The following is a 16663-nucleotide window of genomic DNA, read 5'->3' as shown; positions in this document are numbered from 1 at the left end:
GGAGGGCTGTGTGTGACTGCTACAAATTACCATTTAAAGAAGATCTGCTTAGCCTTTCCTTTGTTACATTGCTTCTACAGGTACTAGGAGTCAAACCCAAAAAATTAAATTACAATACTGAAAAACATGAAAGAAATTACCATATTTCCTTGAACGATTCTATGGAGATGAAATTAAGTCCCTTCATCAGCAAGTGTGTACACTGAATTTTGAGTTAGTAGTTAATAGATTTAAAGACTTTTTTTAAATTGGGGGGAAAAAAGTCAAGTCTGTTTACTGTATGCCAGACAACAGAAGGCCACCTCGAAATTCCATGAATAAATCAAAAGAGAATACAGTCATGTAATTTTTAAAGTGATGCCCAAAACACAAATTACAGAGTAGTTACACTGAAATAGTGATTTACTGAATGATGCACATGAGTTAACAATGTTCTATTGTTTTGCCAATGCAGACTACTCAGTGTTATAGCAGTGATTTTTTTCTAATTTTTGTATTACAATCTTTATAGAACAAAGCTGTAAGCAGAATTTGCAACCAGGGTTTACTCAACAGAGGAGTTGCAGGGAAGAAAAAACCTCCCATAAAACAAATTTCATTAGTTGTTAAAAATGGTTTCTAAGGATATGGAGCAAGGAGCTTAACTGTTAAAGGAGAGGTAATTTTGGGAAGTGAGAGAAGTGTACTTAATAAGGTAGGGTAATAAGGTAAGCAATATGAAATAAGTGGAAAGAGTAACAGTGTGAGATGGTAGGAAAGATGAGGAGAAAAACCAAGTTACTCGGCTGCATACTGTGTCACAGCTGGAAATCTTTACATTGGTTTAACTAAGATATTCTAGCCTAATAAATTAATATTTTTCCTCCCAGCTCTTGAGTAATATGAAATATTTTCTTTTTTTCTAGCTGCCCTCACAAGACTAATTTGTGAGTAGCAAATCTAAAACCATACAACACTGGCAAAATGAGCCCATTAGGCTGCTCTGAATGGAGTACTGAACTAGCTTATAATAATGGGGTGGCTCTTTTCTTGAAACTGGATAAATAAGTTCTTAGACAAAAACCTTATTAGAATTGTTAACCTTTTTTGGTTAGACATGTGATGTAATAATGTCCAATTAATTAAATGTGAGCATTTTTCTTTTCTGTTTTAAAACACTTTTCTTTTCCTTTCAGTGTTTTGTATCCTACTTGCGTTCAGTCTACCTAATGAAGAATAAAGAAGTGTTTGATGTGTTTAAGTTACCTTTAGCAGAATATGCACAGTAAGTATTGTCTATAGTAATAATAATAAATGCTTATAAATAGCAAACTTATTTTTCTGGTAACTTCAACTGCATCTTAAATGGCATGTTAAAGTATGTAAAACATACTTACAATTAGAATTTTAATGTGTCTGGTAACATTTTCCTACTAATGTAGTTTATCAAAATTTTTGTAGGCACACCTTTTAGAGAAAAAGTTATGAAAATTTTACATTGTTCCACAAAGAGTAGTGACTCATTGCAGTGAACACAAACATTGTAATGTCCAATACAAAAGCTCAAAGTAATGCGATAAAAATGGTTTTACATCATGATGTTCCTATTTGTGATTTTTTTCCCTTCTATAAATGACATCCTTGAGCCTAGAATATCTCAACAGAGCCTCTTAATAACAGAGGCTATTAATGTTAGACATTTTCAGATCATCAGGGTGTACAGATAATTTCCATATAAGAGTTTTAAAAGAATTTTTCAGTAAGTCTTGAGACTGAGAAGTTCCACAAGACTAGAAGAAAGTTAATGTTGTGCCAATATTTAAAAATGATAAACTGGATGACCTGGGTAATTGTAGGCCAGTTTGACATCAGTCCTGGAGAAGGTAATGAATTACTGGAACAGCACTCAATTCTTGAGAATTAAAACAGTAATATTTAATTTCATATCAATCAACATGGGTTTATTGGAAATAAATCCTGTAAAAGTAACCGGATAGCTTTATTTAAGTGTTATGTTTGGTTGATAAAGGAAATAGTGTTGATGTAATCTACTTATGATCACTTTGACCCAATCTGCCTTCCACTTCTAATTCTCAATCAGTTCCTCCCTCTTTTTTAAAAAATTAAATCTAGAACAGTTTCACCCCAGTAGCTTTCTCCAACTTCTGAAATAAAAATCTCAAGTTGTAACAAATGGATGCTCTGGGGTAGGGTTACATTTTTTTTCACAATGTTAACAGTGTAACTACTAAAAATCCTACCAGTTAAACAGTTACATGTAGTGCAGGCTTATATATAAGCTTTATATTGCTGAGCCTATAGTGAAGCTCCCCTGGAGGGCTGTCCTCAGTTCTTGGGGAAGTTCTATGTCCTTGTTATACAGGTGGCTAGATAATCTCAGTGGTTCCTTCTGGCCCTGGAATCTGAGCTCCTTTTGTGACTGTCTTTTTTATAAGCTTATTGCTTGAAAGAGGGTGTAATGCATAAAGTGTGGAAAATTATATTTTGTAGCTTTTTTTTTTTTTTTTAGTATAATGGAAGCATTGTTCCTTGAAGGAAAATGTCTTTTAAATGAGGTGCACTATAGTTGGTGAGCCATAGTGCCCATGTGTGTGATAAACAGGACTATGACACTCTAAAATAGGTTTTTTGAAATATTATTCATTTTAGCATGTAGTTATTGGTGTCATTACTATCAGAGTTTAAAACAGGTCAAGACCTCATTGTATTTACATGAAAACGAAGGCCCTCATTGGGCCATGTTGAGCCATGTCTCTGAGTTGCAGTACTTCCTTGGGATGTTGCCCTTTGGTTCTCCAGAATCGTTTCTGATTTAAAAGGGAGAGTATTTCTGTAGCCATAATGGTTGTGTAGATGTGCTTGTCTCATACATTCAAAGTTAACTGTTTCATGCTTGTGTTTGCAGATATGCTGAAACAGATTTAGGGAGGGTCAGCTCTCCTGTTTTGTTTCATGGGTAGTTATCTGCCCAATGATCTTAGAAAAGCAGTGCTAGAAGGGATCCTGAGAAGCTATCCAGTCTAGTCACATGCACAGAAATAGGACACAATACACTTTGACCATTTCTGACAGGTGCTTGTCCAGCCTGTTCTTAAAAACTTCCAGTGATGGGGATTCCACAGTGTCTCTTGGAAGCCTATTCTAGTGCTTAATTACCCTTATAGTTAGATTTTTTTTTTATAATATCTAACCTAAATCTCTCTAACTGCACATTGAGCCAATTGCTTCTTATCCTACCTCTAGTAGACATGCAGCATGGGTGACCATTGTACTCTTTATAAGGGTTAATCATTCTTACCATCTTTGAAGGCTGTTACCAGTCATCTTTTCTCAAAAATAAATATACTCTATTTTTAATCTTTCCTCATGGGTCACATTTTCTAAATGTTAATAAATAAACTTGGAGGCTTTATAATGGCAGTCAGGAGCACAGGCTACTGTAGGAGATAACCTTGCACTTCTCCCCCTCTCCTCCCCAATGTATGGACTTGGTAAAATGGCACCCAACCCTGGCACAGTGCCAGGACCAGGACTGTTCTAGAAACACCTTGGGGGCCTGTCCCTCCATTCCAATCACATTAGATGTAGGCAGATAAGCTCAGCCCAGCAGGATCCAAATGTGGAGGGACTTAGTTTAGGGATATCCGGGTGTGGGATGATAGGATTTTGTGTGGGGTAATCTGAGAGTGGGAGGCTAGGTGAGGGATCTGGATGAACCATGGGTGGATGGGGGTCCAGGTGTTGATGGTTAGAGCTCTGCAGGGGAGAATCTGGATGTGGAGGCTTCAGCAGGGAGGGTACCCGGATTGGCTGGAGGAGTGCAGATCTGGGTGCTGGCTTGGTAAGGTTAAATGAGGTAGGAGTCGGGGGGAGGGAGGGAGGGTGGTCCAGGTGAAGGTTGGATGGGCTCAATGGGTTTGAGTGCAGAGGGTGGTCTGAGTGCAGAGGTAGGGTCCAGACATAAGATAATGGGGCTCAGTGGTGCAGAATTCTCCTAGGACTAATCTGTCTTATGGCATGAAGCTCAGAACTGGATGATTTAAATGTCAGCATAGTAGTTTACTGCTGATCAAAGCATGCAAGAAGGGTAAGGAACTATAGAAAGATTTATGTAATCTGCTATGAATGTTGAGCCCTCCCCCCCTTTTTTACAATGAGTGGCTGACTTTTGGGAGCATTTACCACCACTTTATTTTCCCATCTGATCACTGGATCCCCTGTCTTAAATTGTAGTTTCCTTTCTTTAGGACCTAGATTGTCTCTCACAAGTGTTTGTCCACCCAGTTTTTAGTAACCTCCAACATGGGGATTCTGTCTGGAAGAGAGAAGCTGGTTTAAGATGAGTGCATATGAAAATGTTAGCATGTTACAAAAGTAGTATAATTTATTTCCTGCTCTTTACTTTCACTGGGGCATGTGATGGGCTTCTGTTTAGCAAAAGGAAACATAACCCAGTTTCTCACCTGAAGTAAGAACTTTTCTCTTTCTCCCTCGTCATCCTCAAATCATCTTCTGGATGATGTAAATACTTGCTCCTCTCTTGGACTATGACTGCCCTTGTAGGCTTAAGAAATAACAAGAGAACTGCCTTCAGTGTGTGCTGCTTTCTCTTGAAATACACCTGGTATCGAGTGGTGGAATAAGTATATTCATGTAAATCTTCATCAGCCAGAAACAAATTACATTTGCTTCTTTCACAACTACTTTTTATATTAGAAGCAAACCTGCTTTTTCACTCTTGTGAAGTGATATAAATTGTGCCTTTGGCAGATAGTAAAATGACAAGATCATTGTTCGTTGTATACAGTATTAGAATTAGTACATATTAAATTAACATGGCTTTTAAACTGATTAACTCATTAATATTTATTGGTCAGTTTGTAACATTTCATTCTAATTTATACTGTTGTGTTTGCATAGAATATAAATACTTGAAATGCAAAGTTGTGTGATATATAAAGGTTTTAGCCATAATTGAGTTATGTAGAACGTCCCCAATGAACACTAAATATTTTTAGAATGTCATGTGTTCTACATATCTCATACATTACAAAAAAAAGTAACCTAAAAATTGTAAGTGTTTTGGAAATTATTAGTAATTTTTTATTCTTCTGCCTGTAAAATCATGTCAGGTGCCCTGCTTATCATGGTTTCATCTGCGAAGGATTCAATCATAAAATCTTCTAAAAATGACCTGTAGCGCTTTTCCTGTTACAGAAATGTTACAACTTTGAAGTTTACGTTTGGCTTTTCTAGGGCAAGAAGGGTAGGCTTCATTGAGTAACTGGAGTCTACCCTTTTTTTAATAATATAAGGCCCCTATTTCTAGTCTGACAATCATGAGAAACTGCATTTACAGTGGTCACCTTTTCTATATATAACAATCCCTTACTGCCATGGGACTGAATTTTGCCTGTTTTGGCCATTTGTAATTGTGTGTATAGAAGGTGTTCGATATTTTGTGGGGGAAGAGGAAAACCATATTCTGACAGCCTGACTTTGAAAAACAAGGCCACCGTTTCAATTTATTCTGAGCTTTGCAATGTTAAAACAATCTTATGAGAGATGGATTCTGCAGCGTGGGGCTGGAGGTGGTAGTCAAAGATGCATGGTAAACTTAACTTCTCAAGGTTCTGTGGTTTCTCACAAATATACCTCTGAACTGACAAACCTGTGAATGTGTGGTATGATGAACTGAAAAGGGAAACAAGTCACCAAAATGTAGAGCACTTGTGTCTGTTTGTGGTATAATTGACAGATTATGGGCTTTAAAGGATGAGACCTGTTTCTAAGAGTTTTCTCATGGTGTGAATTGAAACTTTTGTTTAAAAAAGAAAAATGGAAAAAAATGGATCATGTCTTCCTTTTTGGGTTTGTCTGCAGGGTTTGAAACTTAGATCTTCACATCCACAGCAGGAAATTCAAAACTGTAGCTCAAGGAGTATCAGTTACCTGCTGGGTAGATCAGCCATTAGAAAGGGACTTGACAAACTCTTCCTAAGGATCATGCAACTGATTACTGGACAGAAGTATAAAGCTAGAATTCAGGAATACTGACTGGAGTGTTGGTGTGTGTGTTGTGAATCTTAAGAGAGGAGTGCAGTCTTGGGGATTAGAGTATCTTCAGATCAGGATAACCAAATTCATAGGTTTGGCATTATAAAAGGCAGTGTGGCTGTGTAGATAGGACTTGGATCTGCTGTACTGGAATATAAATTTCGGTTCCTAATGCTGCTGGTTTTGACCTTGTGCAATCTCTTTAATTTCTTTGTGAAATCAGGGAAATATATTTGCCTGTTTATTAAGGTATGCTGAAAGTCTTGTTTAATAAGGGCCGTGAAGTATGACAGTACAACAGAAATTAAGAGGTGCGAGACTTAAAATCAAAGTATTCTGGTTACCAACTCAGAGCACCTAATTGGATAATGTAATAGACTAGTCAAATGTATTTGTCTGAAATGCATGGAATCCTGCAAAATTCAGTGTTCAGAAGAGTGCTACATAGGTTTCACTGATACTTTTATGTTGTGTGAGAGTGCATAAGTACAAATTCAAAGCAAAATTGGAATATGAACTCTACTTCAACTTCTCCAAATCTATTATATTTGAGAGAGTTTGTGCGTCTGTCCATCTGAGAATTGGTTTGTTCAAAAAATTGTCCTAAATGGTAAGAACTTGCTAGGACTACCAAATTTGATACGCAGCTTCCTCTTAGCATAATATAAAGGAAGGTCAGATGTTGGTTGTGCCTGGACAATTGGATATGTGTGGAATGTGATCCGTTTCTCATCAAAAGGAAAGGGAGGGATGTGATAGCAGAGAGAGTTATACGCCAGAATGACTACGGGGTGCGGGGGAGGGGACAGCAAGTGCTGCAGCCTTGAGGAGCAGCCGTTGGCCAGCAGCACAGCCCCTGTCCTGGGGAGCAGCTGTGGGTTATCCTCACTGGCCCCAGTCACCCTTGCTGGCAGGCCAGCATGTCCCTCACTGCCCCAGGGTGTCTCCTGTTTTTCAGTCTGCCAGCGCACCCCCAGGGAGCAGCCACCATATGGCCAGCACAGCCCTCTCCCAAGCCCCTCTCTGAGCATTTTCACATCTCCCAACTCCCTGTTCTGACTCCTGGATTCCTGCTTCAACTCTTGCACTCCACAAATCCCTACCCCCCTGCCCTGAAGGACCTGAGCAATGCTGGGTAAGTTGTCTAGTATTTTTATAAAAAGAATTCTCTCTTTCTGAAAGGACCTGTTGCCTGCTTGACAGATGTTACTTCACTGGAAATTCTGCAAGCACTACACAGATTAAATGCCAAACTTGTGTGGGAGTTAAGCAGTTTGAGAGTGAGGTTATTGCCCATTGCTGCTTTGCGCACTGCTGTGTAATCATAGTGAACTGGCACACTCTCTATCTTCTCTAATGGTTCCTTTGCAGCGATGATTTAAAAAAAAAATTCTAGAGATTTGTCATCTTGAGACCTGTATATTACTATTCTCTGTTGTGGTATTGGCTCCATAGTCATTAGCTGGAAGGAGTCACACACAATTGTTACTTGGGAAATTTCCTAAGCAGAAAGCCCCCTCACTTGTTCTCATCTCTACCTTTTAGGTAAAATGTTAGCTGAACAGGCCTTGCAACATGCCCTGCCTATCAGATTGCTCAGGTCTTTTTGGACCAGTGAGGAGAGAAAATACAGACTGCAAACATGAGTGTCCCAGTGGATCTCATTGTGCAGGTGTTTATTGCAAAAAGAGAAATGCTCAAATCCCTCTCACACCATATAGGAATTAATATTGCCAAAACAGACATGTCAGATTTTAGATTCAGGAAAACTCAGTTATGTTATAGTAATTACAAGCCTTAGTCTGCCGCTAGTAGTAAAGTGTTAAAAGCTATTTAAGATCAACAGGTTCTTACCTGGAATGTAGACAAGGCAAATAATTTTCCTAAGGATGCTAAAACATTTTTACACCTATTCACAATTGCTCATTGTGAATAAGATGCTATTTTGATAATATCTAATCAAATAGATAATGCCGCTACAGCAGTTTCGCAGTACAGTTTTGTTATTAATCAGAGCCATCTGGATAGTGCGTGTGTTCAGATTCATGTCACAGTGCTGATGGTTTGATTTCTTCCAGTTTCAAATTGTTTGCTCCTCTTGCCTTTCAAAATATTTTGTGTAGCTGTTTGCACAGGCCAAATAATTTATAAGGTGGAAGATAGGTTTTTCCATAATATCTGTGGAAAGTTTTATGCAGGATCAGGAAATAGTATTTTCTCTTCTGGAAATTTCATTTTGTGTGGTTTTTAAATGGTCCTCTGCCTCTGTTCCGCAATTTCAGATTGCATTGTAATGTACCAAAGAGCTCGCCTTTTTCTTTTTGTAGGTCAGCTAATTAGATGCGTTGAAGGGTTTTATCTGGGACTTGTAAACTGTCCATATATAGTACCTTAACATTGGAATAAAGGTAACTAGTGTCCAGAAATATTGTTACATAGCTCTCCTGTAGCCAGAGCCACCAGTTACTTACCAATAGCCCACTAGTCAGAGCAGGGGGAGACAAATCTGTTAGGGTATGTTTATACTAGCCACCAGTTCGAACTAGGGAGGCTAATGTAGGCATTCGAAGTTGCTTGATTTGCATCTTCCTGGCCGCAATTTTTTGAAATTTACAAGTCCGGACTAACTGCCCGCATCTACATGTGGCAGGAACCCGGTAGTTTGAAATAAAGCCCTAGTTCGAACTACCTGTTGTTTCTCCTGGAATGAGGTTTAATAAGTAGTTCAAACTAGGGCTTTATTTCAAACTACCAGGTCCCTGCCGCGTGTAGATGCGGGCAGTTAGTCCGGACTTGTAAATTTAAAAAAGGAAAAAAAAAATTGCGGCCGGGAAGATGCAAATCAAGCCCAGGATATTTAAATCCCGGGCTTGATTTGCAACTTCGAATACCTACATTAGCCTCCCTAGTTCGAACTAGGGGGCTAGTGTAGACATACCCTCAGATACAGATGAAGAAGCAATGTCACTTAACTTCACATAAACTAAAAGTGAATACAGAAGTAAACCTTCCTGGCTTAAACAATGAGAAGTCCTGTGGCACCTTATAGACTAACAGATGCATGCATCTGACGAAATGGGTCTTTGCCCATGAAAGCTTATGCTCCAATAAATCTGTTTAGTCTATAAGGTGCGACAGGACTCCTCCATTGTTTATGCAGGTTCTGACTAACATGGCCACCCCTCTGATTCTTCCTGGCTTGGTGGGTTTACAACAAAATGACCAGGTACAAGAACAGTTTCTAATACGAAGATTCGTCTGCCTGCAGACTACTGCCAATGAGGAAGATCATTTTTCTTTTGAGAGAAGTGGGAGAATTGTGCCCAGCTTTTGACTCAATCCTAGTTGTTTGTTAAACTTGCTGATTCAGTGGAAGCACACACAGCCTAGGATCTTCACATTAGGATGAATTTAAAATCTCCACTAAGCACAAAATACTAGAACTGAAGGCAGCTTGATTATTCATGTCTGTTAGGTTTTATTTGAAATGTTCCCCAGTATTCAGATTTTCTGCTTACTTGGACAGAAAACAAAACTTGCATCATATTTCAGTCCCCAAAATATCAGTTCTGACTAGCTCCCCTCCCCCCCAATTTTGCTTAAAAATAATTGTCAAAATAATTCACTTAACTAATTCATTTAATAGCCATCTCAGAATTGTAGTTGACATTCCTCGGTTCAGTTCTTTGGGCAAACTGGTTATGCCAGTTATCTTCAAATGTTCAGAAAGCTTTGACTGTGTCAAATATGATTTTATGTACATAATGCCAAAGAAATTCAATTTCAGTTTTAGCATTGTCTTTAGAAACTGTTTTTTAAAAAAGTCTCCAGCCTTTGTGAATTTACCTGTCTTCTGAGATTAAAAGCAAAAAATGAAGAAAACCTGGGAGAGAGGCATTTTGCATCCAGGGTGATAGTGTTCCAGATTGTTCCCAGTGTGGGAGAAATTGTGATGTAAAGGGCAGACAGAACTTTTTGAGGAGTGACAGCATGATAGGAAGTGTTTTGGACACTGCGGTTGCTAGGATTAACAATAATGCAAGCCAGGGTGTCTGATTAGATGTGAAGAAGTGTGAGTCACAGGTTTGAAAATGGGAAGGGACCGTAATCCTCAAGCATAATGACCATCTGCATAGTGGAGGCTATGGAATTTCACTTACTAATTTCTGAATCAAGCTCATAACTTGTACAAGAGAGAGAAGCTATTTTAGACAGATTTCCAATCTTGGTTTAAAGATGTCAAGTGATGAAGAATCTACCACAGACTTAGGTGTTAAGTTGTTCCAGTGCATAATTACCCTAATTAAAAAAATTGTCTGAATGTATGTAGCTTCAGTTCCACCTGTTGTGTCTTAGATTAAATTAAATTCTGTCAGGAATCTGTTTTGTTTTATGTACTTACAGACTCTGATTAGGTCATGTCTTACTCTTGTCTTTGGTGAACTAAATAGACTTTCTAAGTCAGGGGTCGCCAACCTTTTTAAATACAAGATCACTTTTTTAAATTTGTCAGTCCAGGATTTACCTCAAACCAAAATACCCCTGCCCCATTCCTTTGCCGAGGCCCCATCCCTCCTCACTCTGTGAAGATGGGGCATGGAAGGAGGGGGGAAGGACAGAGTGACATCAGCGTCCCACTGCCTGTCTCCCCACCCTGCACAACAAGCAGGAGGCTCCCAGGGGGCAGCTCTGAGGCTCTGGATGGGAGCAGCAGGGCAGTGGCGGGGGGGAAGCACCGGAAGTACAAGCACTTGATAGCCTCCCAGCCTAACCACTCAGGATCACCTGTCAGAGGCTCCAAGATCTATTGGTGACCACTGTTTTAGGTCATTCACTGTAAAGCAGACTTTCCAGCTATTTTTAAAACCTTTTCCAGTAGTTCAACATCCTTCTTGACATGTGGCCCTCTACAGCTAGACACATTATTCCAGTAATGGTCTCATCAATATATACAGAATTAATATTCCTTCTTGATACTATTCTGCTGATGTCCAAGATTTGCATTAGCTCTCTTAGCCACATGACTTCACTGACAGCACATGTTCACCTTTTTGTCTGCCAAGAACCATAAAGCCTTGTCAGTTACTTTTTTCTAGAATACAATTTCCCATCTTTTAAGTATGACCTGCACTTGTCCCTAGCTGTGTTACCTTGAATTTGACTGTATTAAAAAATCCTAGTGTGCCGATGAGCCTAATTATGAAGCAACCCAGATAATTCCGAATAACTGGCTGTCATTTTTTCCCACTCAACCAATTTTTGTTATTTGTAGATGTTATCAGCAATGAGTTTATATTTTCTTCCTGATCATTGGTAGACACTAAATGTGATTGGGTCCCAAACAGGCCCTTTGGGGGAATCCCATTAAAATCCATTGTTTGTGTTGTTATTCTTCATTTACAATTACTTTTTTTAGATCTGCTGGCCAATATTTAATCCATTGTATATGTGCTACATTGATTTAGTATGGCGCTCATTTTTAAATTAGAATATTATGTGATCTGAACTTTAGTAATGTAGACAATTAAAATGTGTAATCAAGAGTTGGTTAAACAAAATGCATAAACAGACAGTTGATAGTTCAGTTTCTGGATTAACTTTAGAATTGCTGTACTGATTGTATTGGTCCAGTGTGAATCTAAAGGAGTAAGAATCTTCCTTTGTTTCACTAATTAAAAGCACCAGCAAATAGTTGCATGGTAATTTCATGTTTTGTCTATATAGCTGAGTCCTGGAATAAGAACTAGGCCCAAACCAGTGGTAGGAAAAAGTACCCCAAACAATTACTTAAGTAAAAGTACTGCTAATTTGGAAAAAAAATGTAATTAAAAGTCAAAATATCCTTCTGGAAAATTACTTGACATGCATCTGACGAAGTGGGTCTTTGCCCACGAAAGCTTATGCTTCAATACGTCTGTTAATCTATAAGGTGCCACAGGACTCTTTGTCACTTTTGCAGATTCAGATTAACATGGCTATCCCTCTGATACTTGAGTAAAAGTACAAAAGTATCACATCTTAATTGTACTCAAGTATCCAGAAATAAAAAGTAGCTGTCCTATGGAAATCTTTCGTTAACCACCTGAATTATATTAGGGCACCATTATTTGGGTTGGGTGCTGATGATCTTCTGAAAAATCAGTTGGGGGCCACACAAGTGAGAGGCAACCCCCCCCCCCCAAAACCCCCAAACCCTCACTGATGTGGCTCCCAACTGAGATGCCTCACTTCCCTGGTGCACCAGCCCCATGGTGGGGGAGGGGAAGGCGGGAGGAGGCAGGGAGGACTAAGCTTCAGGGCTTCCCACAGGCCAAATTAACTCTTTTGGGGTCCCAGGGTTAGCAGATTTTGTGAGTCCCCCGAGGATCTGGAGTGAAGCCAAAATGAGGGGTCCAGTGTGTGGGAGGGGGTTGCCAGGGAGTGGGATAGGGAGGGGGATGAGGGTGGGGGTCTGGGCGGGAGGTAGGATGCTAGAGCGGGCTGGGGGTGGGGGTCTGGGAGGGAGGTGCGGGAGCAGGCTGAGGGTGGGGTGTCTGAGGGTGCAAGAGAGGACTGGGGCTGGGAGACCTGGGCGGGGGGGGGGGGGAGATATGGGAGGTGGGGGCAGGGAAACTCTGCCATGAGCGGTTTCCAGCACCGCATTGCCACAGCCAGGGGGAGGGGGAGCAGCCGTGTGCATGGCATGCTTCTTTTCTCCAATATGCCGGATCTGGGCTGCGAGGCTCTGGGCTCCCCACCCCTGCACAGATACTGTTTTTGAATGCAAAGGTGTTGATGCATCTGTTAAAAGGCTTCTTAATTGGCGGGGTCACTGTGCTTGTTCGTTTTTTGTTGTCGGTGGTGGGTTTTTTTAAGTCATCACTGCATGATGATTGGATGCTCTGCTCATGCAGCTGTGCTTTAGCAAAACAGAATGCTGGTTTGTGCAACTGTCAGTTGGATGCTGAAAGTAGTGAGTAACTAAGTGCTTATGGAAATGGCAGTGGAGTAAAAAGCGCAATATTTTCTTTAAAAAAGGAATTCAGTAGTCAAAGTATCACAAAAATAAGTTGAGTAAAGTACAAATATATTAAAAAAAAAGTTCTTGAGTAGTGAAACAAAGTATTTCTATTTAGTTACTTTCCATCACTGGCCCAAACTCTGCAAATACTAATTTGAATGGCACTATTCACATAGTTAACGCTAAGCATACGTGTAAGTGTTTGTACTTAGGAATAATATACACAATTTAATTGCTGCAAGGTATTGTAGCCTCATTTTGGTTAAAAAATAAGCTGCTTGTAAATAGTCATTTCAGCAATTCTAACTTGTGAAGTTAGGATACAGTGGGGAAGAAGGGACTGAAGATCAAAGACATTCTGTTTTGGGTTTTAGCTGTAATAATTTAAAGGTCATGTGGATCCAGATAGCAAATGTACCAAACTTAAATGCTAGTTAAGTCCCCCACAAAATATTTGAACTGGTAACCAATTTTATCACTTGCAGGTGACTGTGTCAGTAAGGTGTGATCCCAGAACATAAGCCATCTGCATATTATATCTTTTTGAAAAACAAAAATGGCATTGCCAACCTCAAAAACTATGCCTTGTGCCCCCAAAATAGTTTTAATGTAATTTGCCTTCTGCTTTTCTGAGCAGGATGCAATCCTCATTTTAATCAATCAATCAATCAATCAATCAATCTCTCTCTCAAAAAAAGGGGAGGGGGTTAGGTTAGGGATATGTCAATGTACAAGTTTAAATGGTTATGCACAAGGTTGCTCCCTCCTCCCCCGCTGCCTCTGAATCAGAGGCCGGGGTGGGGTGGGGAGAGCAAGCAGCAGCGCATGGTGGCAGGTTGGAGCCAGTATGTACAGGGAGCTGGCTTCTGCCTTCCCCTCACTCCTCACCCCACTGCTACCTTCCCTTCCATCCCCCCACGTGTAAAGGGGTAACTGCTGAGTATATGGGGCCTTAATTCTGATTTGGGCCATGAGTGACTTCTGCCACTGGGTTACATCTGCTTCATTTCACCATTCCTGCTTCAGTTAATCAAATAAATTAATTTGTAGAGTTTAGTTTTGTTTCCAAGGCAGTTAATAGTCAAATGCTAAAATAATGTAAGATAGACAATTGTTTCCTTTAATATAAATGTTTTAATATAAATCTTTTTATCAGTGGATCTTTGATGAATGTGTGCAAAGTACTGAATAGAAACTTCCCATTCCTTTTCTGCTTTGAAAAGCCCTGCTCAAAACCCCATTGCTGCAAATTGCTCCAGGGAGAATGTTCATGTATGTAATATATATAACCCTGAACGTGCTGTGGTTGAGAACAGGCAATATAAAATATTAAATGGTCCTACAAGGCATTTTCAGAGTGAGTGGCTAATTCAGGCATTAATTATGACCTGCAAAGAAAAAAGTGTTAAATTTAAATTACTTCACCAATAAGTATTGAATACCCCAGTGATCACAAGACAAGGGGATTTTGGTAAATTTCATTTTTTGACAAAAGGGAAGTTTTGGTTGGGCTGTTTTTTGTTTTTGGTAGGGGGAAAGATAGTAGATACCGTGTATACATTGGGAAAATTAAACTCTCGCTTCTCAACATTTTGTAATACTTGTGTTTTTGGCTAGATTGTTTTCATTGTGTGCTTAAAGTCTATGAGAATGAACATACTTGTTGATTGGTTGAGTTCCTGAGTCCCAAAGCTAGGCAATACTGTTGTGAAGAGTTCATAATGGTGAATCATTATCACATACTTCATGTACTGAAGTGTCTGAAGTGATAACACACTTTTGGTAAGGAGCTCAGGAAAGCTTTAAGGAGACATTAAAAGTGATTCAAACGGAAAAGTGGAGAGAGTGTTGGATAAGGAAAGACAGTGAAACAGCAGTTTTTCTCAAGAGCTAGTCCCTATGTGTATTCTACTGTGGGTGGGTCCCTTCCAAATTCACGGCCATGAAAAACCAACATGCGACATGAAATCTAGTCTCCCACTTTCAAATATGGTCTTTTATGTGCTTTTACCCTGTACTTTACAGATTTCAGAGGGGAGACCAGTGTTTCTCAAATTGGGGGTTTCTGGCCCAAAAGGAAGTTGCAGAGGTGCCACCAGGTTATTTTAGGGAGGGCTGCAGTATTGCCACCTGTACTTCTGCATTGTCTTCACAGCTGGGTGACCAGAGAGTGGTGACTCTTGTCCAGGAGCCCAGCTCTGATGATGGTACTACGTCCGCAGCAGTACAGAAGTAAGGGCGGCAATACCGTACCATGTTATCCTTGCTTCTGCGCTGCTGCCATCAGAGCTGGGTGGCCAAAGAAGCATTGGTTGCTGACTGAGTTTCCAGCTCTGCAGGTGGTAGTGGAGAAGTAAGGGTAGCAATACCATACCATGTCATCCTTATTTCTGTACTGGTGGTGGTGGTGGCTCTACCTTACGAGCCGTACTCCCAGCCAGCAGCTGCTATACTCCAGCTGCTCAGCTCTGCAGGCAGCACCACTGCCAGAAACAGAGCAGAAGTAAAGGTAGCTTGTTCTGTTGCTATGCTCCTTGGTGTTCCTCAGGGGCAGCCGAGCAGCCACGCCAAGCTTCCCCAGGGCTGGAGCTGGCATTAGCTGAAGGTAGGGAGGATAAGGTAGGGATGATAAGTTATCAGAGGTAGCAAGGGGCGGGGAGGTGTGAGCCATCTATTAAACCAGGTCCCTGCACATGCTGATAGAGCTGCCCCCCGCCCCCTTCACAGAGGCAGCAGTATGGGTGGCAGGGGCAGGAGTTGGTGCTGCAGGGAGCCAGCTTAAAAGCTGGCTTCCCATGAGCACCAGATCCCACAGAGCTGCCTGCTCCCTGACTCCAGTGCTGATGCCTCTGTTAGAGAGGCAGCAGCACAGAGGGTGGGGGCAAGTGGGAGCTGATATATGTGAGAAGCTGGCTTTCAAGCTGGTTCTCCATGTGTGCCAGCTCTGTGAAGCGCCCCTCCCCCCCGTGCTTCTGCCTCTGTATAAGAGACAGCAGTGTGGGTTGGCGGGGGACTACGCAGGAGTGGGGCTGAGTGTGCACTGGTTCCAGCCTTGCCCCCCCAGTAGTATTTTAGTAACTGTGTAACTGATAAAATTTTTGTGGCTACACAGTTAGTAAAATATATGTTATCTAACACCCCTACTTTCCTTATGGAAGACTCCACGGTGTCTATATTCTGCTCATCTACCCACTGTAATCATATGACCCCCTTACAAACAGAAGCCTTATTGAAGATGGCTAGATCCAGAAAGGGACAGGGGACCTTTTGGTAGCTCAGATGCCTCATGTTTCCTGCAATTGGATGGAATGCAGTGAATACCTGCGCCCTTTGGCCCCTCTGAAACTTCCCAGTATAGATAACGTTCCTGCTGCTTTGGATGAAGTTGTGGAGGAGGATGTACTCTACCCACATGTTGATCAGCACCGGGAGTGGTTAGTGAGCCTGGCAGCTGCTCTTGGTGCAGCATCAGTAGTCAACTGTGCTGATCAAAGGAGTGTGGTGGAATACAACTGTGTAGTGATCAGTACTGTTGGCTGCTGTGAATGAGAGTGGGGGGGACTGGGACCTGTATAGATTGGGTAAGGGTCAGGTCTGAAGCATGTA

At 40.8% G+C, this 16663-nt stretch overlaps 1 protein-coding gene across 1 annotated transcript in view; it reads left to right on the top strand.

Annotated features, from left to right (window-relative positions):
- The window catches only part of DDX10 (DEAD-box helicase 10), a 294078-nt gene that overhangs the window by 49650 nt on the left and 227765 nt on the right, over window positions 1-16663 (top strand). The window contains exon 12 of the mRNA XM_089775640.1: window positions 1176-1264. Coding sequence (XP_089631766.1) covers window positions 1176-1264 — 89 coding nt within the window. The remainder of the gene's footprint in view (window positions 1-1175; window positions 1265-16663) is intronic.

The sequence above is a fragment of the Pelodiscus sinensis genome, chromosome 1 (genome assembly GCF_052426305.1).
Source record: "Pelodiscus sinensis isolate ZL-2025 chromosome 1, ASM5242630v1, whole genome shotgun sequence".
Lineage (NCBI taxonomy): Eukaryota > Metazoa > Chordata > Testudines > Trionychidae > Pelodiscus > Pelodiscus sinensis.
This window is presented reverse-complemented; position numbering and strand designations above follow the sequence as displayed.